Below are 19771 nucleotides of genomic sequence, written 5' to 3' on the forward strand. Positions count from 1 at the left end.
TTTGTCTATTTGTCTTCAAAGGAACCCACAGTCTGAATATGGAGGTTGTTCTGTTTTTTTCCTGTTAAACAACATGAACAAATTACATGGCGAACATCAATAATTTCTTGATCTCTCCTATTTTTAACTTCTCACTTTGAAATGTATGTATTTATTTTTTTTCCTCTTTATGTTAAAATTCTTCTTTAAATGATATATATATATATATATATATATATATATATATATATATATATATATATATATATATATATATATATATATATATATATATATATATATATATATATATATTACAGAAAATACAAAATATTGTACATCACCAATGGGGCGACAATAAAATGCTCCTTTGGCCTCATTTTAACGAACTGTAAACTTCCTTTATTAAGCTTCGCACATACAAAAATAAACGGATGAATAAAATTGTCTGTACACATTGATCAGAAACGGACATCGGTCCAAAAGTGGATTGCTATGAATCAAAGTCTGTAAAAAATTGGCAGAATCATTCAACGTAGACCTCTTAAGGTAAAAATCGCTCATAAAAAATTATAAATAAATTACTGACAATCTTTTTTGCAAAAAAAGGCACATTAGTCTCCCAAGTCAGGATCACTGTACACAAAAAAAAAAAAAAAAAAAAGTTATAAGATATCTTGTGCTGATACAGCACCTTGAGCGTCTCGGCAGACCACGACTTCCTGTCGGACCATTCCATTTTGCAAATGGAACTGGCTTTCCTTTACAGTCTTGATACAATGATAGCTTTCTCCCCAAGTCACGCTCTTCATCGATGGCAAAAAGCGAAGTGTGTCTTTGGGCAAAGACACCACGCCCGAATTCAACAAGTTCAACTCTCGTAAGGAGGTCAGGCCAAAGAAAACTTCTTTGCTGAGAATTTTTAGGTTGGGATTGTTGGAAAAGTCAAGATTTTGGAGAGCTGACAGATCTTTAAAGCTGTTGGGGGCAATCTCAATCAATTCCTCCATATTGCTGAGAGATAGGTGGGTTAATCCTTCAAGTCCCAAAAAATCATTCTCGTTAATTGTAGAAATGGGGTTGCCATCCAAGACAAGGTATTGCAGAGGGATTCCATGGAGGCCATAAACAGAACGCAACTCGTTTCCAGACAGGTTCAAAATCCTAATATTTGGAAGACCGACCTCATGCCTTCTTGAAATCGAGCTGATCAGGTTGTTGGCAAGGTTGAGATTGATGGCTTTTCCATTGTTTGTGGAGGTGAAGGCTCCAATTTTTAATTCTTGCAACCTGTTAGAACTCAAGTCCAGTTCTACAAGAGGACAATAGAAGAAGCTGTGATCTGAAAGAGCGACCAGCTGATTGTGGCTCAAATCTAAGGACTCCAAGTACCTCAATTTAGAGAACGCGTTAGTTGAAATGTTCACAATTTTGTTGTTACTTAGGTTAAGGTTGGTCAGGGTGGTGTAACCGGGGCCAGACAAGACTGATTTTTTGATGTCTTCAAACCCGTTTGATGCAAGATCTAGGTAAGTTGTATCCAGTGGCAAGGACACCGGGAGAATGTGGGGGCCCACTCCACTACAATCCACTTTGATCAGGCGGAAGCTATCGAACAAGCCAAAGGTTTCAACGTCACAGGAGCAACCCGGGGAACAAGACCTGTCCGCACCAACGAAGCTGGCGAGGAGGACAATGTTTAGCCAGAGAGAGGGCTCCATGGTTACACCTGGAAGAAAAACAAAAAGTGAACACTTATTAAAATTATCAAAACTCGAGTGACAAAAATTGCACATCAATTTTTTACAGTGTTGAAAGGGTGTAATGTCCTCCACTGGCTGTTCATAAGACTGATTCCCATTTGACCTTAAAGGGTCACTATCATGAAAAATAGCAAAATTGAAAATACATGTTAACACGTAGAAATAAGTATGTTTCTTCCGGAGTAAAATGAGCTATAAATTACATTTCTCCAATGTTTTTATCACTAACAATAGTAAGTAAAAAGCTGTCGGCCTGAGCTGCAGCCACTAGGACGTGCTATAGGTAGTAGCAGTTAGGGAGTCTTGCCCAAGGTCACCTCACTGACTAGGTTCTGACTTACTGAACAGAAAGAGCCAAGATTCGAACCCTGGTCTCATATATAGACATATGGACCCTTACTTAATACAGGTAGTCCTCGGGTTACGTACGCCCGACTTACGAACGACCCGATCCCATCGGATGACGTAATTTTTCCGCGTGGGGGAAGTTTGAAGAAGTGTGTGTGGAGGGGGGGGGGGGGGAACAAACAGGCACTAAGGGGTGTGGGGGGACAAACTGAGGCACATGGGGAGACAGAGGCACAGAAGGGGGCACTGGAAGCAAAGGGGGCAGAAACGGAACAGCGTTACGACTTAAGAACGGATTCAGGTTAAGAACGAGCCTACAGTCCCTATCTTGTTCGTTTACCGTGGACTACTTGTACCCTTTTTCTCTATGAAATATTTTCACACCACCAATAAAATTTATTTGAAGCCACCAACAAGCCAAAAAAAACAAAACCAAAAACTATCATATGATAAGACAGACTAGTTCTATGGTAGGAATTAGATTGTGAGAATCTGAGGACAGTCTGCTTAGCACCAACATCTTCTGCAGCACTGTACAGAGTACATAGTCATGTCACTGACTGTCCTCAGAGGAGCTCACAATCTAATCCTACCATAGTCATAGTCTAATGTCCTACTATATTACTATTATTATGTATTTATAGAGCGCTGACATAATCTGCAGCACTTTAGAGAATACATAGTCATGTCACTAGCTTTCCTCAGAGGCAGGGCTGTGGAGTCGGAGCAATTTTTGGGTACCTGGAGTCTGAGGTTTCATAAACTGAGGAGTCAGAGTCGGATGATTTTTGGACTCCACAGCCCTGTTCCCGAGAGCATACATGTTAAATGGCCGACGGGAGATTTGGGCGTAGAATAAAGCCGATGATCTAATGCGGCTTTTAGTTATTGCTAGCGGCCAAATTACAGTGTTTTATAAGTAATTTTAGCTCAGTCTTTTGACTGTGGACAAATTACTCACTGAGCACCGCTATAGTCGTAATTCCTATTATGGCCTATGGTGGCGCCGGCTCCGCCCAAATCTCCTGCGCTTTTAACAGCGCTCGCTCAGGGAGCTCAAAATCCAATCCCTACCAAAGTTATAGTCTAATGCATCTACCATAATATGTATTTATATAGCACGATACACAATACATAGTCATACTATCCTCAGAGGAGCTCACAATCTAATCCTGTCATAGAGTAATGTCCTACCATCTGTATTTATATAGCAGTGACATATTCTGCAGTACGCTGTACACAATATAACAACTCACTCCAGGATTACAAGTTTTGAAACCTTGCTGAAAACGTATTTTGGCTATTGAAAACGTACACTATTATAAGTATTCAAAGTGTGCTTGCAAGAAACGCCGTAACCGTGGGGGGGAGGGGGGGTGCTTGGCCTTTTATTAACACTTATTGGCATGTCCCGTGAGGAGAATGAACTGAGGAAGGTGATGCCAGAATCCATGGTGTGTGAGAAATAGTGCCAGGCATGACTAGAAATAGACTTTCCTCAGGACCGGCGGATCGCCCCCCGCAGGCGGCAGTTACCATCACTACAGACACGTCTTTACGCTCGAGCTTGATTAAGGCGCGGCCGCAGCAGGCCCGAGTACAAATACAGCCAATTCTTCCTCAGTAAGGCCTAGTGCACACCAGAGCGGTTCTGCTGCGGTTTGTGATCCGCTTGCGGGTGCGGATCCGCTAGGGTAATGTATTTCAATGGGCTGGTGCACACCAGAGCGGGAGGAGTTTTGCTGAAACGCATACTCCCGGGCTGCTGCAAATTTTGGATTGCGGATGCGTTTCTGCCTCAATGTTAAGTATAGGAAAAACGCAAACCGCTCTGAAAAACGGCACTTCAGAGTGGTTTGCCAGGCGTTTTTTGTAACAATACATGAAATCTACTACACCAAAACCACTAGACAAAACCGCAAAACGCTAGCTGAAACGCTGCAGAAAAATAAGAAAAAGCGTTTCAAAATCTGCTAGCATTTTGCGGATCTGCTAGCGGTTTTTGGTGTGCACCGGGCCTAATAGGTAAAATGTCATCTAGCCAGTAAGCCGGGAGTTTAGGTGGGATAATGACGCTCTAAGAATACGCCGTACCGTAAGTGTCACTATTTTACTGCCACAGCAGGTGACACCATTACCCACCCGCTTCTCAGAGACCTCCCGAAACACGAGGGTAAATATGGAGTATTCATTGTGCCCATACAAAGGAATTGGGACAGCCATCAGCCTTAAAGGGGAACTTCAGCCTAAACAAACACATTGTCATCAAGTTACATTAGTTATGTTAATTACAATAGATAGGTAATATAATCTCTTGCCCACCCTGTTTTAAAAGAACAGGCAAATGTTTGAGATTTCATGGGGGCTGCCATCTTTGTCATGGGGGCAGCCATCTTTTTGGTTGAAAGGAGGTGACAAGGAGCAGGAGACACAGTTCCATCTGTCCTGTGTCCTGATTACCCCTCCCAGCTGCACACACTAGGCTTTAAATGTCAAATTCAAAATGTAAAAAAAAAAAAAAAAAAAAAAAAAAAAAAATAAATAAATTGCACCAAAACAGCAGAACGAGAACAACAACATCAGAAATCCCATCATGCTTTGCACAGCAACAGGGGAAAAGAGCCCGGGCAGTTTTCTTCTGTGCAGCTAAAAATGAGGCTTGTATAAGAGAAACAAAGTTCTGATGCTGTGAAACTGTTAAAGAAACCCCAAGCCTTTCCAGTGCTGCTGAGTCGATTTTTAGTCCGGAGGTTCACTTTAATCAACGTTGTGATGTGCAATCTGCTTTCAGGGCCTTGTAAACTCAGGACTTTGCTAGGTTTTTAAGTGGACCTGAACTCTTGCACAGGACAAAAGGAAAAACAGAGAAATGCACCCTGTATGTATTTAGAGTTTAGCCTGCCCAATTCCCCCCCTCATCTGTAACTAATCACAAGTGTAATTTGATCTATCAGCTGTGTCTGCTCAGGAATCTCCTCTGCCATGACAGAGCTGCTAATTGGTAAACATGGGATGTTAACCCTATGTCTGGGTCCACGAAAGCAGGAAGTAGACACACAGCAGATGTATTGCAGGATTTGTACCAGCTGTAAAATAAATGTTTTTTTCTTTTAAGGTTATTATCTTGTTGCGTATCTTACAGCAGAGAGCAAGTTCTAAAGTCAGGTTCGCTTTAAAGGAAACCTAAAGTGAGAGGGATATGGAGGCTGCCATATTTATTTCCTTTTAAACAATACAGATTGCCCGGCCTCCTGCCTTAAAGTGAACCTCCAGACTAAAAATCTACTCAGCAGCACTGAAAAGGCTTGGTGTTTAACAGTTTCACAGCATCAGAACTTCTCACCCAAGCCTCATTTTTAGCTGCACAGAAGAAAACTGCCTGGGCATTTTTCCCCTGATGCTGTGCAAAGCATGATGGGATTTCTGTTCTCATTCTGCTGTTTTGGTGCATTTTTGTTGTTGTTGACATTGTTTGAATTTGAGCTTTGAAGCCTGGTGCACACAGCTGGGAGGGGCGATCAGGATACAGGACAGTTGGAACTGTGTCTCATGCACCCTGTCACCTCCTTTCAACCAAAAAGATGGCTGCTCTCATGAAAAAAAATGGCTGCCCCCATGAAATCACAAACATTTGCCTGTTCTTTTAAAACAGGGTGGGTAAGAGATTATATTACCTATTTTAATTAACATAACTAATGAAACTTAATGACAGTATGTTTGTTTAGGCTGAAGTTCCCCTTTAAATCCTGAACAAGCATGTAGATTAGATGGTCTGCTGAAGTCTGACTGGATTAGCTGCATGCTTGTTTCAGATATGCGATTCAGTCACTACTGCAGCCAGAGAGAGATCGGCAGGCCTGCCAGGCAACTGGTATTGTTTAAAAGGAATTACATATGGCAGCTTCCGTATAAATCTGTTTTTAAGTAGTAGGGTTAGCAGTACAGTTCTGAAAAATGTGTCCCGTCATTAGCAGAAACATTAGGAAAACAGGGGTGGCGATATGGGCAAGATAACCCTCTCTGCCTTGACCTGCGCCCACCAACACATCTGTTATCCTGTATCCGCCCTCCCCACCTACCCAGAGTGAAAGCAATGTACACACTTCACAGGTGAGGCAAAAACATTTAAAGAGGAACTGTCATGAAAATCCTAAAATTTAAAAACACATACAAATAAGAAGTACATTTTTTCCAGAGTAAAATGAGCCATAAATTACATTTCTCCTATGTTGCTGTCACTTACAGTCGGTAGTAGAAATCGGACAGAACCAACAGATTTTGGACTAGCCCATCTTCTCATGGGGGGGGGGGTTCTCAGAGGTTTTATTTATTTTTAAAAGCACTTAATGAGCGGCAGTTGCTCCATCCAAATGCCAAAATAGCGTGCAGCAAGCAGGGAACCTGGCCAGCATCTTTGTATAAATCATTTTTAAAGAATGTCTTTATAAAGAATAAAAGGCCATGCTGAGAATCCCCCATGAGGAGATGGACTAGCCCAAAATCTGTCGGTAATGTCAGATTTCTACTACCTACTGTAAGTGACAGCAGCATAGGAGAAAAGTAATTTATGGCTCATTTTACTCTGGGAGAAATGTGCTTATTTGTATGAGTTTTAAATTTTAAGATTTTTGCGACAGTTCTTTTAAATGATGGATTACCACACAGAGCCTCATAACATATTACATCAGAACTCAGCAGAGGTCCTGTGTATCTTTCCCCACAACAGCTGCAGCATTCCTGACCACGCCTATAATTATTTTATACAGCGCAGAGATCTTCCACAGCGCTTCAATCCTCGCTTAGGCAGAAAACTAGCCAATGAGAAGTCCGCTTTCAATGATAAATGCAGCGCTCCACTCCCCATAACAATAACGAAGCATTTGAGTGGAGCTGTGAGACTGCTATAGCAGTTTTAGTGATACAGTCATGCCACAACTCCCTCCAGTGCTCACCCCATAGAAGGAAGAGGACCAGGCGGGCGTCCAGCAGGTCGGTGTGCGAGCTTGTGCTGTGCGACACACTCGTTCACCTGTAGCTAGCTGTAGACTCTGGACCTCCCAGCGGAGCGAAGATAAGATGTGCTCATCCCTCATAACCAGGAAAACTCACTCAAAGCTACAAACCCCTGAGACAGAGGTGACCCGATAGTCTTTCCTGATCTCTCTGGGGGACAGTTATGCCCCCCAATAAGTCTACGGATTAGATGCTCCCGGGGTGTGAATACTTATGTGTATGCTGTAGACTGAGGTGTAATTTGTTGATGGTGAATATAGACACGGGACAAAAATACAGATAAAATAAATGATTTAGCTAGCGATATATGCCTTTCACCAAGATGAAGAGCAAGCCTACAGGGTTACCATTTACGGTCCTCTCCTCTGGAGACATACAAGGCCATGCCTTCTCTTGGCTTTCCTTAAAGTGAACCAGAGACGAAGCACCCTTGTGTATTTTACCATAGAAATCAGTGGGAACATTAGAGAAAACATTTACCATGCTCTCTGTTCCATCCTCACTGCTAAAAGTGTCTGTTATCTAGCTGAGATAAGAATCCCGGACTGAGCATTGATTCTGGCTTTGCTATAATGACTCAGCTATAATGATTCCTGAGCAAAGCCAGCAGGGGGCAGGCTTGGACTTGAAGACAGCAAAGAACACAGTCTCAGCTATAATTATTCTGTAGCAAAGCCAGACCGACTGCTTAGTCGGGATTCTTATCTTAGAGGTGATAACAGGCAAATTAAACAGAGAACAATGTAACAAAGAGCAGATTAGGTGTTTACTGTCATGTTCCCACTGATTTATAAGGTAAAATACATGAGGTTGCTTCATCTCTGGTTCTCTTTAAAGAAAACCTGAACTGAAAATTAAAAGTCAAAATAAGCATACACAAGTAATACTTACCTTCCATGTAGTCTACTCCTCAGTGTTTCTCCTGTCCCGCTTCCTGTTTGTTCACTGTGATCAAGGGAATTTTCCGTCCTCCATTTTGAAAATAGACATTACCCACAACAGCTTTCTGGTCAGCACACAGTTAAACTGTAACATCGCCCACTTAAGCCATAGGGAAACATGGACATTACCTGGTACATCAGTTTTCCTCTCAGCTATAACTGACAGCAACTGATATATTTCAGATCTGACAAAATGTTGTCAGAACTGGAAGGGATTATTGTCAGAAGAAAATGGTGAGCTTCTGAGAGGAACTGATGGCAAGGTAACTCTATAATGTTCATTTAAAGTTACCTTGTGTTTATTTTAAATATTTTTACTCAGTACAGGTTCTCTTTAAAGCCCCATCTACACGATACAATTTGTGCGATTCGATTACGATTCTATTTACAATCCGATTAAATCCAACATGTCCGATCGGGATTCTATTCGATTTGCCATTGCAAAACAATGGCAAATCGAATCCCAATCTGACATGTTGGATTTAATCGGATTGTAAATAGAATCGTAATCGAATCGCACAAAGGATCATATCGTGTAGATGGGGCTTTAGGCCAGGGTCACACTTAGCAAAATGCAAGATCTTTTTCCCCATAGAACATATTGAAAAAAACTGACTCATACGATGTGACCCTTTAGCTCATTGGATGAATTTGTGGCATTTACAATTAAGTAATGGACGCCCCCACCACCTCCCATTGTCTGTCTTGCGTACCACAAGGCTCCATGCTTGGACCTTTCTTCTCCATCTACACTAAAGCCTCATCTACACGGGTAGATGAGGCTGCGATCCGGCGGCTCGATTAACCGCCGGATCGCCTCTTCCGCGTCCTCGCCGCATTCGATTCCCCGCTCGTCTCCGCCGGCGCCGCTTATCTTTTGCTCGATTCCCTGCCGTTGTCCCCTCGCGGGGAGCGAGCAGGGAATCGGTAGAAGCAAGATCCGTCCTGTCGGATCTTATCAATCGAGCCGCATCAGCGGCTCGATTGATAAGGAACATCACGGCCGCATCTACGCGTGTAGATGCGGCTTAAAAGGTGGTCAACAAGGTGCTAATTGCATTGCAAATTTTAAGCAAAATATTAAAATAAATAAAGAATGCAGTTTGGAATCATCAACCTTGCATTCCATTGGCCCAAATGTCAAACTGCAAAAATTTGCATTTACAAAATATGCACCTCCTTCACCATCTGTGGCAAAATGAACAACTCTTGGCTTTCAAGATCATTTATACGTGGATGAGACTAAAATCTCTCTTCTCCAACTTCTCATGACACTGACCATCTCCGGCCACCCCCACTCAATTCCCTAACTCCATACAGGCGGAACAGGCATTGCGAGGTTTCCATCTTCTGGGTCAATCTATCTGCCTGACAACTACTAACACTCACAACACAGCAGTGGCTCCAGTTCCTCTTCTATTTAGTTTAGCGCTTGTTCTAACCTCACGTTAAACAAGTTGACCTCGACTTTTCATCTCCGACTAAAGGTGGCCATACACGTTAAAGGTTCCCAGCATAGAAATCTTTCGGGAATCGGCCTTGTGATGCCACCGCCCTTCGATATCCCCCCAATGTAAATGCTTTGTTTTGAGCAAATTGTGTGCCCATATACAGCTCTGTACACACACAAGAGCACGGTCAATCAAAACGCAGTGCTGCCCTCTCAGATGCAGTGCAACACTACGAGCCATCAATCTACCACCTCTCATGCTGTTTTCCATCCCGTCTGATCTATACTTGATCAAAATTGAGCGACTGATCAAATCTTTTGGACAGAGATTCCTTTTAAAGTGTAACTGTCGGGCATAAAATCAATTCTTTATTTTTATCTGGTAAACAAGTAATAAGGATGCCAACCAGGCAAAAGTTAAAATCACTATTACTTTTCTTGTTGATAAATGATTATTCCCCACTTTACCTGACTCTTATTTGGTGCGCACAAAAAGGAAGTTGCAGGGCATGCTGGGTTGTCCTTATTTGCTTCTCTACTTTCCCCTCAGACTTAACTAATGCAGCCTGATTGGCTGAAGCCTCTTTCCCTCCTGTTTTCCCCTCCCACTGTCCCACACCTCTGTTCCTCTCTGATTGGCCAATATATTTCTCTTGCTGAGACAATGCACTTTCTATTGTGGAGGGCGGGCAATGCATACACAATCAAGCAGAGGAGAGTAAAAGGAGGAAATGACATCAGGACTGGCTTCAAAATAGCCACAGTTAAAATGGGAAATGCAAAGAACTGTCCCTCACAGGGGCTCACAATCTAATGCCTACACCACATATGTCTATGTATGTACCATAGTTTAGGGCAAATGTAGGGGGAAGCCAATTAAATAATCTATGTTTTTGAAATGTGGGGGGGGGGGGCGGGGGGACCCACTCAGACAAGGGGAGAACATACAAACTCCATGCAGATAGTGCCCTGGTTGAGATTAGAACTAGGGACCTACTGCTGCAAGGCAAGAGGGATAACCACTATGCCACCCAGTCTACAAAGCCTCCAATTACAGGACTTTGTTATCCTACAGAGGTGTGAGGTGATCGCTAATTTCATTTATGAGGTGAAACCTGTTCAGCATTTCACACCTAATTCTCCCAGCAGATGTACAGCTCTCCCCTCAGCCAGCAGACAGATTCTCAGAGTGTTAATTGGTGTCAGAGACCAGCCCAGGCAGGATTCCACCAGGGCTAAATTTACCCAGAGTCAGTATCATTAGCAGCAGAGGCTTCCCCAGAGGAAACTATGCCTGGAATGCACAACACTGGCCCAGATCAAAGCCGACACTCGCAGGGGTTAGACAAACACCTGAGCGCTTCAGAACTGAAAAGGGCAAGACTACCAGAAATCTACAGAGACAGTAACTGAGCGTTTATGGTTTCAGAGCTTTTAGGAAATTCCCTTTGTGGAAACTGGCTTTCAAAAGTGAATCTGTGACAAGTGGTAGCTGTACATAGGCCGGTAACCTTTAAAGCTCCACAGAACTTTGTTCAGTCACGCTGTGATCGATAAATAGATTGCTTCAGTAGCATCAGGTCAGGTCACCATGCTGCAGTATTCAATCTCCAACAGGTTTGTCAGAGTTAAAGCGGGTCTGAGATGAAAAACGATCTATAACTTGTCTATATATCTTATCTAAAGTTTAGATAGTTTACACAGCAAATTTAGCTGCAAACAGCTTCAACAGAATATGATTATTTCTTCCTGTGATACAATGACAGCAGCCATGTTGTTTGTAAACATTACACACAGGCAAAGCTGATAGCATCTCCAGCTCTCTGCCTGTGACAAATTCACTCTGCTCTCCACCTCCCTTCTGCCTCTGAAATCTCTGGCTAGTCACCTCCTCCTCCTGCCCAGACTTATCTCCCATAAGCCCTTGCTACCTGGGACTGAGTGCCAAGGCTCTCTGAAAAAGCTGTGGGCGTGGCTTTTTTAGTTTATAGGGAATTAGAGTATTAAAACAAAACAAAAAAAGTATTTGGCTTGAGGAATGCCCTATAAACTATATGAAAAACATAATTATGCAATAAGTAAAAGTTTATCTCGGATCCACTTTAAAGGACAACTGAAGTGAAATGATTATGGAGGCAGTCTTACTCATTTCCTTTTAAACAATACCAGTTGCCTGGCAGCCCTGCTGAGCTATTTGGCTGCAGTAGTGTCTGAATCACACCAGCAATAGGCATGTAGCTAATCTAATCAATGTTAGAAACAACTGATCTGCTGCATGCTTGTTCAGGGTTTATGGCTAAAAGTATTATGCTGTATTATGCTGGGCATACACGGCTCGATTATGCCGCTCGATCGTTCGCCACTCGATTCCGCAGTCAATTCACTTATCTTCCGCTCGTTTTTCTTATCTTTTTCCATTTACTTCAATCCGGAATTGAGTGGCGAAAAGATCGGGCAGGAGATCGGACATGTCGGAAATTGCCTATCGAGCCATCTTGATGGCTTAAAAAAAATCGAGCCGTGTATTCCCAGCATTAGGGGCAGCGGGTCAGCAGGACAGCCAGGAAACTGGAATTGTTTAAAAGGAAATAAATATGGCAGTCTCCATATCCCTCTCAGAGTTGTCCTTTAAAGGACACCCGAGCCAAAAATAAACAAATTAAACAAACAATTGTATCCATCTTCCTTCTCCTAAAAAAATGACTCAAGATATTCCACAGTTTTATGTTTAAATTTACTTTAACCACTTAAGGACCAGGCTATGCTGCGCAGATCTGTGCTGCGTGGGCTCTCCAGCCCACCGCACAGATCGTGTAATAGCCCGGGCCGACCAGACTTCCCCCCCCCCCCCACACTTTTTGTAGCGCAGAGATATCGGGCCTCCTTCTCTTTCCGTCCCTCCCCTCCTTCCCCTGGGCGGCACAGGACAGCGATGCGTCCTGCACTGCCTCTGATAGGCTTCAGCCTATCAGATGCCGGCGATCCCCGGCCAATCAGAGGCTGGGGATCGCCGATCTCCTTTACGGCGCTGCTGCGTAGCAGCGCCGTATGATGTAAACACCGGGGATTTCTTCCCCGCGTGTTTACATTTAGCCTGCGAGCCGCGACCGGAGGCTCGCAGGCTGTTCACTGAGACACCCTCCATGAACGGACATGGAAAGGCCGCTCGAACTACCGTTTCCATGGGAAACCACATGCGACCTGCCGACGCCTATGGGCGTTAGGCGGTCGTTAAGTGGTTACGTTTTTACTGTTTTATTGTTTTTGCTCAATGACACGTTCATTGAAGTATGCCAGAGCTAAAATCTATGAACTTGTGACCATTTTTATCACTTTCCTGCTCTCAGAAGCAATTTTCTGCTAGGAAAGTGATTTTCCGGCCTGAGTCGGCCACTTACATACCTGATGTTTAACTTTTTCCGGATAAGAAAAAAAAAAAGGAACAGCCTAATTATTCGTGTGCTAGGCACTGTACATACATATGTCTATCTCATGTCACTTTGCATGGACGGATCGGGGGGGGGGGGGGGGGGGGGATGTTCAGGCGGGTCTCTTGCCCCAGGCGCAGTTTGTTGAATTCTTAAAAAGGTGGCAAAATTTGGATGGGTAATTGCAATTTAGGTGCCAAAACCTGACCATTAGGCGCTGTTTTGGTGCCAAAATCTGACCTTGCCCCAGGCGCAACTTTGTCTAGATCCGTCCCTGTCACTTTGGGTATCCTTTAAGGTGTATACACACACAGAGAGTTGCTGTCACCCACAGAAATCAGTACTTGATCCCTTGTGCAACGCGCTTGGGTTGGGTTCAAACCGGTGCTAGAAGGCGAGAGCGCTAACCACTATGTGCTGCCCATTTTTTAGTCTCATGTATCCTTCAGACTAGTGAAGGGAGAAAACCCAACCACGCCTATTGTGTGTAGTGAAAACAAAGTTTGAACTGTTTATAGCAGGGCTCCTAGTATATTGCAATATGTGAAAGTTTTACATATTCAAAGGTTTTAGGGCCTGTTTCCACTAGGTGCTGAGTTGTGCGGTTTTTCAGCCATGATGCTTTATTTTAGTTGTTGCATGCATAAAAAAAAAACTGTATGCGATGCAATTTGCATGTTTTTTGCATGTGCGATCAACAATAGGACTGCCTCCTCCTTTTGTACACACGCCTGATTATTGGCTGTAGCAGTCGTTTGTGTTTCAGCTGACTTTAGTCAAGTGTGTGCATGAGGCTTCAGGGAGTACAATATAGTATTATCCTGCTGACCAACAGACGCCAGCATCTCACAGATGCCTCAGAGAGGTCATTCAGCACTCCGCTGTCAGAGACCACCGAATCAAATGTGATTTGACTGATTTGAGGGTCATGCGTAAATACCGGCTCTGTGAGAGACAATGGGCTGTTATCTGATGGACCAGCAGCAAGTCAGAGCATCTCAAGGATTCCAAAAGGACCTTTCGCTGGGCATACACGGGTCGATGCGCCCTTATCAATCGAGCCGCTGATGGCTCGATTGATCATTTCCGACAGGTCCGATGACCCACCGGATCGATTCCCCACTCCATCCCCGCGGGCGGACAATAACGGGGAGTCGAGCGGAAGATAAGGAAGCGCCCGCGGGGACGAGCGGGAATCGATCCGAACGGCGGCGGGAGTCGATCCGGCAGCTAATCAAGCCGCTGGGTCGACACGTGTATGCCCAGTATTAAAGCTCAATCTACACAATACGATTCTTTGTGCGATTCGATTACAATTCTATTTACAATCCGATTAAATCCGACATATCCGGTCGGGATTCGATTAAATTTGCCATCGCAAAACAATGGCAAAATAAATTGAATCAAATCGAATCCCGATCGGACATGTCTGATTTAAATCGGATTGTAAATAAAATCGCACAAAAAATCGTATCGTGTAGATGGGGCTTAAAGCTAACCACACATCTGCCAAATTTTGCGCCGCATCGACCAACCGATTAGATAATTATCGAATCAGATAAAAATCAGGGCCGCAGCAAGCATGCCCGATTGATGACGCGACCAAATGTCTCCGCATTAGCGCTCCACGTGGCTGCCAGCCTATATCGCGTGGGTTGTGCGACTTCACGAGGCTGATCGTCTTTGTGTGGTCTTCGATTTTGCTGTGAGAGCACATGGGTTTCCATAACCTATACATAAATTGCGTGCACCACCAGTACCACAACGGACCATAGAAGGGGGCACTACGCTGTCTTCTTCAGCTGGGCGCTTGACGTCCAGCTCAAGTGGGTACCCAGCCTAATAACTTGGAAATCCACAGGGACGATACACACGGGCCAATGTGCACTTCAGAACGGGCCAATGTGCACTTCAGAACTGAACAGTGATCCCGTCAATTGGTCAAAGACTCCTTTGCATTTTAAAGGGCATCGGAAATCAATCCCCCCCCCCCCAAAAAAAATACCCATCTTGTTAGTGGATAGAAAGCCTATGAATGGTCCGCAGACTTTACGCACAACCCAATCCTGGAAAGGTGGCCAAAGGAGACACATCTGGCTCGGTCTGAGCTGCCGCTTAGGTAAAGAGGGTCCCTACAATGGATCGTAGGCTGAAGCAGAATCCAGGAAGCCATCCAGAGGCTTACCGATTCAGAGGCCCAATTTGGCACATCCCTTATGCATTTATAAAGGAACATTATCTCAAGTATACTGAACTATTCCGGTTTCTCAGATTCAGAAAAGTTTGACTTTTAAAAAGACTTCAGGTACTACTACTCTGCATGCTTTTCGACTAGATTTTCAAAGCACATGCCCGATTGCTAGGGCGCCACAAGACAAATAACATTTATATTGCGCTTTTCTCCTGGCGGACTCAAAGCACCAGAGCAGCAGCCACTAGGGCACGCTCTATAGGCAGTAGCAGTGTTAGGATGACTTGCCTAAGGTCTCCTACTGAATAGGTGCTGGCTTACTGAACAGGCAGAGCCGAGATTCGAACCTGATCTCCTGTGTCAGAGACAGAGCCCTTAACCATTACACTATCCAGCCACCACAATAGTCACAGTAATCACAGAGTAGTGCTACCCGTTTTACACCCAATCACAAAGGTAGCGCATGGTGCATTTTTCCGACATTTGCAGTTAGGTTACCTCAACTGCCCCCTCCCTCCCCCGTTCTGCACCAAGAAACACAAATTGCGCACACCGATTGCATCCGGAAATCTGGGATTAAACAAACACGTCACAAAGATAAGAAAAACATGATCACAGTGCCTTCTTCATCTGAACGTTGTCCTGCTTTTAAAGGGGACCTGAAGTGAGAGAGATATATGGAGGCTGCCATATTTATTTCCTTTTGATCAATACCAGTCCTGCTGATCGCTTTGGCTGCAGTGGTGTCTGGATCAAACACCTGAAACAAGCATGCAGCTAATCCAGTCAGACTTTAGTCAGAGCACCTGATCTGCATGCTTATAGTAGAAGTATAAGGCTGAATTCACACTCTGGCGCCTGTGATTCGCACATTAAAGTGCTGCTGCACAAGGAATCCTATGGAGCGCGATGATTGCAACTAGAATGAGAATTGCAAAACGCAATCAGCAAAAAAAAAAAAAAAAAATGTGTACGGTTTAAAATTAAATAAATATGGCAGCCTCCATATCCCTCTCACTTCGGCTGTCCTTTAAATCCAACCCTAATGAGGACTACAGACCCAGCTGTGAGGGAAAATCTGCTGACTGTTGTGGCTACAAGGATTGCTTTAGGGCGAGCTACAAAGTTAGAAGTGCAGAATCCTATATTATAGAAACTGCATCCAACGTATGTGCGTGCTGCTTGGTGCCGTAGTGGGCGCATGCACGCAGGGCCACTGCCGTGCATGGCCGCACATGCACAGTGCACACCTACGGGCATAATGACTAGTTTAATATACATCAGGATCGTGGTAATATTTGCAGAATTCCCCACCTCCTCTGTGCAAAAACAAACCAAAAATGTTGCATGCTAAAAATAGCAATTTAAATGAAACAGCTAAAAATAACCAAGTAAGAAAACATTCGTAATGGTGGAATATTCCACAGGTCATTTCCCAAGCCTCCTATCTTCTCTGGAAATATTTGTGGCTTCCTGCCTGGTTTTCAGAGGTCAAGCACTGTCCACTTTCCCCAATTATCTCTGGTTCCATCCCAGCTAAATCTGTTCTCAAGAGTCAACCAGAGCCATGGATACAACACTTACCAGGACTGGCCTTCAAGAGATGCGGCAATCACCAAGGCTGACCGAGGAGTGTCTTGTCTACAGAACCTCATGTACACCTCTGTGAAAGTTGTAGCTCTGCCACACCCACCTGCAATGTGAGCTTCTTATCTATTGGCTCAAGGGGGAAGGGATATGAGCTCTGCATGGAGGGGGGTGGTGTAGCAAAGCTCCAGCTTAGAATGTGAAAGCCACCATTAGCATTTTAATCACCATGTCTTGAGGGCTCTTTTGGTGCACATGAAGATAAATGAGGTATGTGCAGTCCAACCCTGGTGCCTACTATCCACTCAATAGGTCACCTTCAGTATTTCAATCCTATGACCCCTCCACTTGAAATTGCAAATCCACTCTCCAACTCAGGTCCTGTTTAGATTAAGAAAGCACAAGTGTGTATTTAATGATGAACTGTGGATGAACTTTTCAAAAAGGTGGCTAAATTGATCATTTTTGATAGTGTTGGTCAACACTTTGAGGTTTGTACAAGTATCCCTATCTTCTGCACCAAAGGTGGCAAGCAATGGGCTACAGCAGATTTTCTGGTCATTTTGACCTAAGGCACCAGGGCTACCTGGAGTCGGATTATGAAACCTCCGACTCCAGGTACCCAAAATTGCTCCAACTCCTCGGCTGCGACTCCACAGCCCTTGCAGGGCTATGAAGGGGGTACAAAAATCATGCGACTCCATCTCCGACTCCTCAGTTTATGAAGCCACCGACACCAGGTCCGCAAACATTTTCAAACTCCACAGCCCTGTGAGAGGACAATACATACTGCTCGGTCAAGTCAAGTGTCACTGCCACCCCACAGTGATCACCACAAATGATCGTTCTGGCTGATGGTTTAAGATGTGACTTCTGGAGGTGGAAGCCTCTAGATCCTCCCGAGGGATCCCTCATCCTCCTCCACCAAACTGTTGCAGAGCAGGGACCACCAATGCGCACTTGCCTAAGCAGGAGAACAGACCTGCTGAAGCTTTGGGCGGAAATAGGCAAGCCTAAGTGATTCTGTGCTGCCGCGCATGCGGGCGTCGCCGACAAGCCCTGGTGAATAGTTTTGTGGAGGGGACAGCCCTGGAATGACTCGGAGGAGGAGGAGAGCGTTAGTCTGTTAGGTCCCATCCATGGATCTGCTGTCAGCCAGGGCTCCCAAGTGGAATATCACAACCTGCGGTCAGGTCGGGATCTTCTGCGCATGCGTGGTTGTGCCAAGTGGCTCTCGGGATCACACTCCAGAGCTAAGAGAGTGCTCCCGCCGCGAGGCACACGTGCAGAAGAATCCGACTTGGCAGCAGATACGTTTTTTTGTTTTTTTTTGTTTTTTTTTTACAGCTTCTCGGATGTATGGTTTAAGAACCATAACCAGATTTTTATTGCCGTCTGCATTACAACTGGAGAGATTTCATCGCATTTACAGTCCCAGGTGCACAACAGAAAATCCTGCCACGTTGGACACGGATAAAGCTGGCCATCAGCGCTGTGTAATATGTTGGTGCTTTATAAATACAATAAATAATAAATAATAATAATCAAAATTCCACCCAATGTTCCAAAACAACGGATTCCCTTCCAAAAAATGTTTTAAAAAAATTGAAAATCAATCGTACCGCACTGTCCGGCGCGGTGCAATGCTATGGACCATCAGTCTATCAGCACTCTTGCCCCGCCCCCGATCTGTATTTCACTGATACCTAGTTGGGCAATCTCAATCACATTCAGGCCTGGAACCCACTAGGAGTGATTTTCTGAGCGCTTTGTGATTTGAAAGCTCTTGCTAATGTAATGCTATGGGTGTGATCCCACTGGAAGGATGTGATTTTATAAAAATCCCCCATAGCATTGCATTAGCAAGAGCTTTTTCAAATCACTAGCGATTAGAAATCACTCCTAGTGGATTTCTGGCCTCAGGCCTGAAACTGATTAGAGCGTTTTTTTTGAGCGATTAGGGAGCGCTTTCAATCGCTAGTGATTTCCCTAAATGCTCTGCCAATGTAAATGGATGGCACAGATTCCGCTAGAGCGATACCGATTAAGGAAATGCCAATCGCAGGACATGCAGCATTTTGGGAGCATTTCCATTCTAATAAATCGTATAGGAGCAGGGAAATTGCTCCCAAAATTGCTTGCAAAAGGCTAAAGGTCCGTACACACGCCGGACTTTAGGCAACGACGGGTCCGTCGTTGCCTCCCGCTGGGTGGGCGTGCCAGCGACAGTCCGGCGTGTGTACGCTCTGTCGTCAGACTGATACGGGCGGATCGCTCAGAAACAGCCGTATCAGTCTGACGACAGAGCGTACACACGCCGGACTGTCGCTGGCACGCCCACCCAGCGGGAGGTAACGACGGACCCGTCGTTGCCTAAAGTCCGGCGTGTGTACGGACCTTAACACAAATTACTAACGATTTGTAGTGTGTGCCAGGCCTCAGCCAGTATCTGATAGAGACTTGAATACTGCAATGTGGTAATTTAACCAATTGCATCTTTAAGTGGTCAGCTGGCTGCTTATGTTTACAGACCACCACTAATCCCATTCCTCAGTGCAGGAAGGCCACATCCTCCTCCTGCCCCCCCACAGGCAGCACATGCCCTCAGAGATTACAGAGGATCTGGATATCTCTACAGAAGATACTGTTATCTGCAGCCTGTACTCCAGGCAGGACAAAAGAACAATAGTTTTACCATCAGGAAGACCCTGAATGAGAGAGAAAGGATCAGTAATGCCATTAACCATTCAAGCAAAAACAATGGCCAATAAAGGTGTGGAAATTTAATTAATTTGTCAGCAATCTATTATGCAGGGCTGTGGAGAGGAGTCCAGGAGTTATTTTTGGGTACATGGAGTCGGAGGTTTCAAAAACTGAGGCGTTGGGAGTCAGATGATGTTTGTACCGACTCCGCAGCCATGGTAAGTATTATGCCGGAATACACAATGCGTTTTTATGGATGATTTTCCATCCTGATCGATTTTCAATTCGTTTTGCCGATCGATTCTCTTATCTTTTATCATTCACTTCTATGAGAAATCGTTCAGAAAAAAAATCAAAAATAAGCTTGG

At 44.4% G+C, this 19771-nt stretch overlaps 1 protein-coding gene across 1 annotated transcript in view; it reads right to left on the minus strand.

The window, feature by feature from the left end:
- Window positions 1-358: 358 nt before the first annotated feature.
- TSKU (tsukushi, small leucine rich proteoglycan) overlaps window positions 359-19771 on the minus strand; it is a 63470-nt gene continuing 44057 nt past the window's right edge. Inside the window, exon 2 of the mRNA XM_068264690.1 lies at window positions 359-1708. Coding sequence (XP_068120791.1) covers window positions 645-1700 — 1056 coding nt within the window. The 5' untranslated portion in view covers window positions 1701-1708 and the 3' untranslated portion in view covers window positions 359-644. The remainder of the gene's footprint in view (window positions 1709-19771) is intronic.

Source organism: Hyperolius riggenbachi, chromosome 2 (genome assembly GCF_040937935.1).
Source record: "Hyperolius riggenbachi isolate aHypRig1 chromosome 2, aHypRig1.pri, whole genome shotgun sequence".
Lineage (NCBI taxonomy): Eukaryota > Metazoa > Chordata > Amphibia > Anura > Hyperoliidae > Hyperolius > Hyperolius riggenbachi.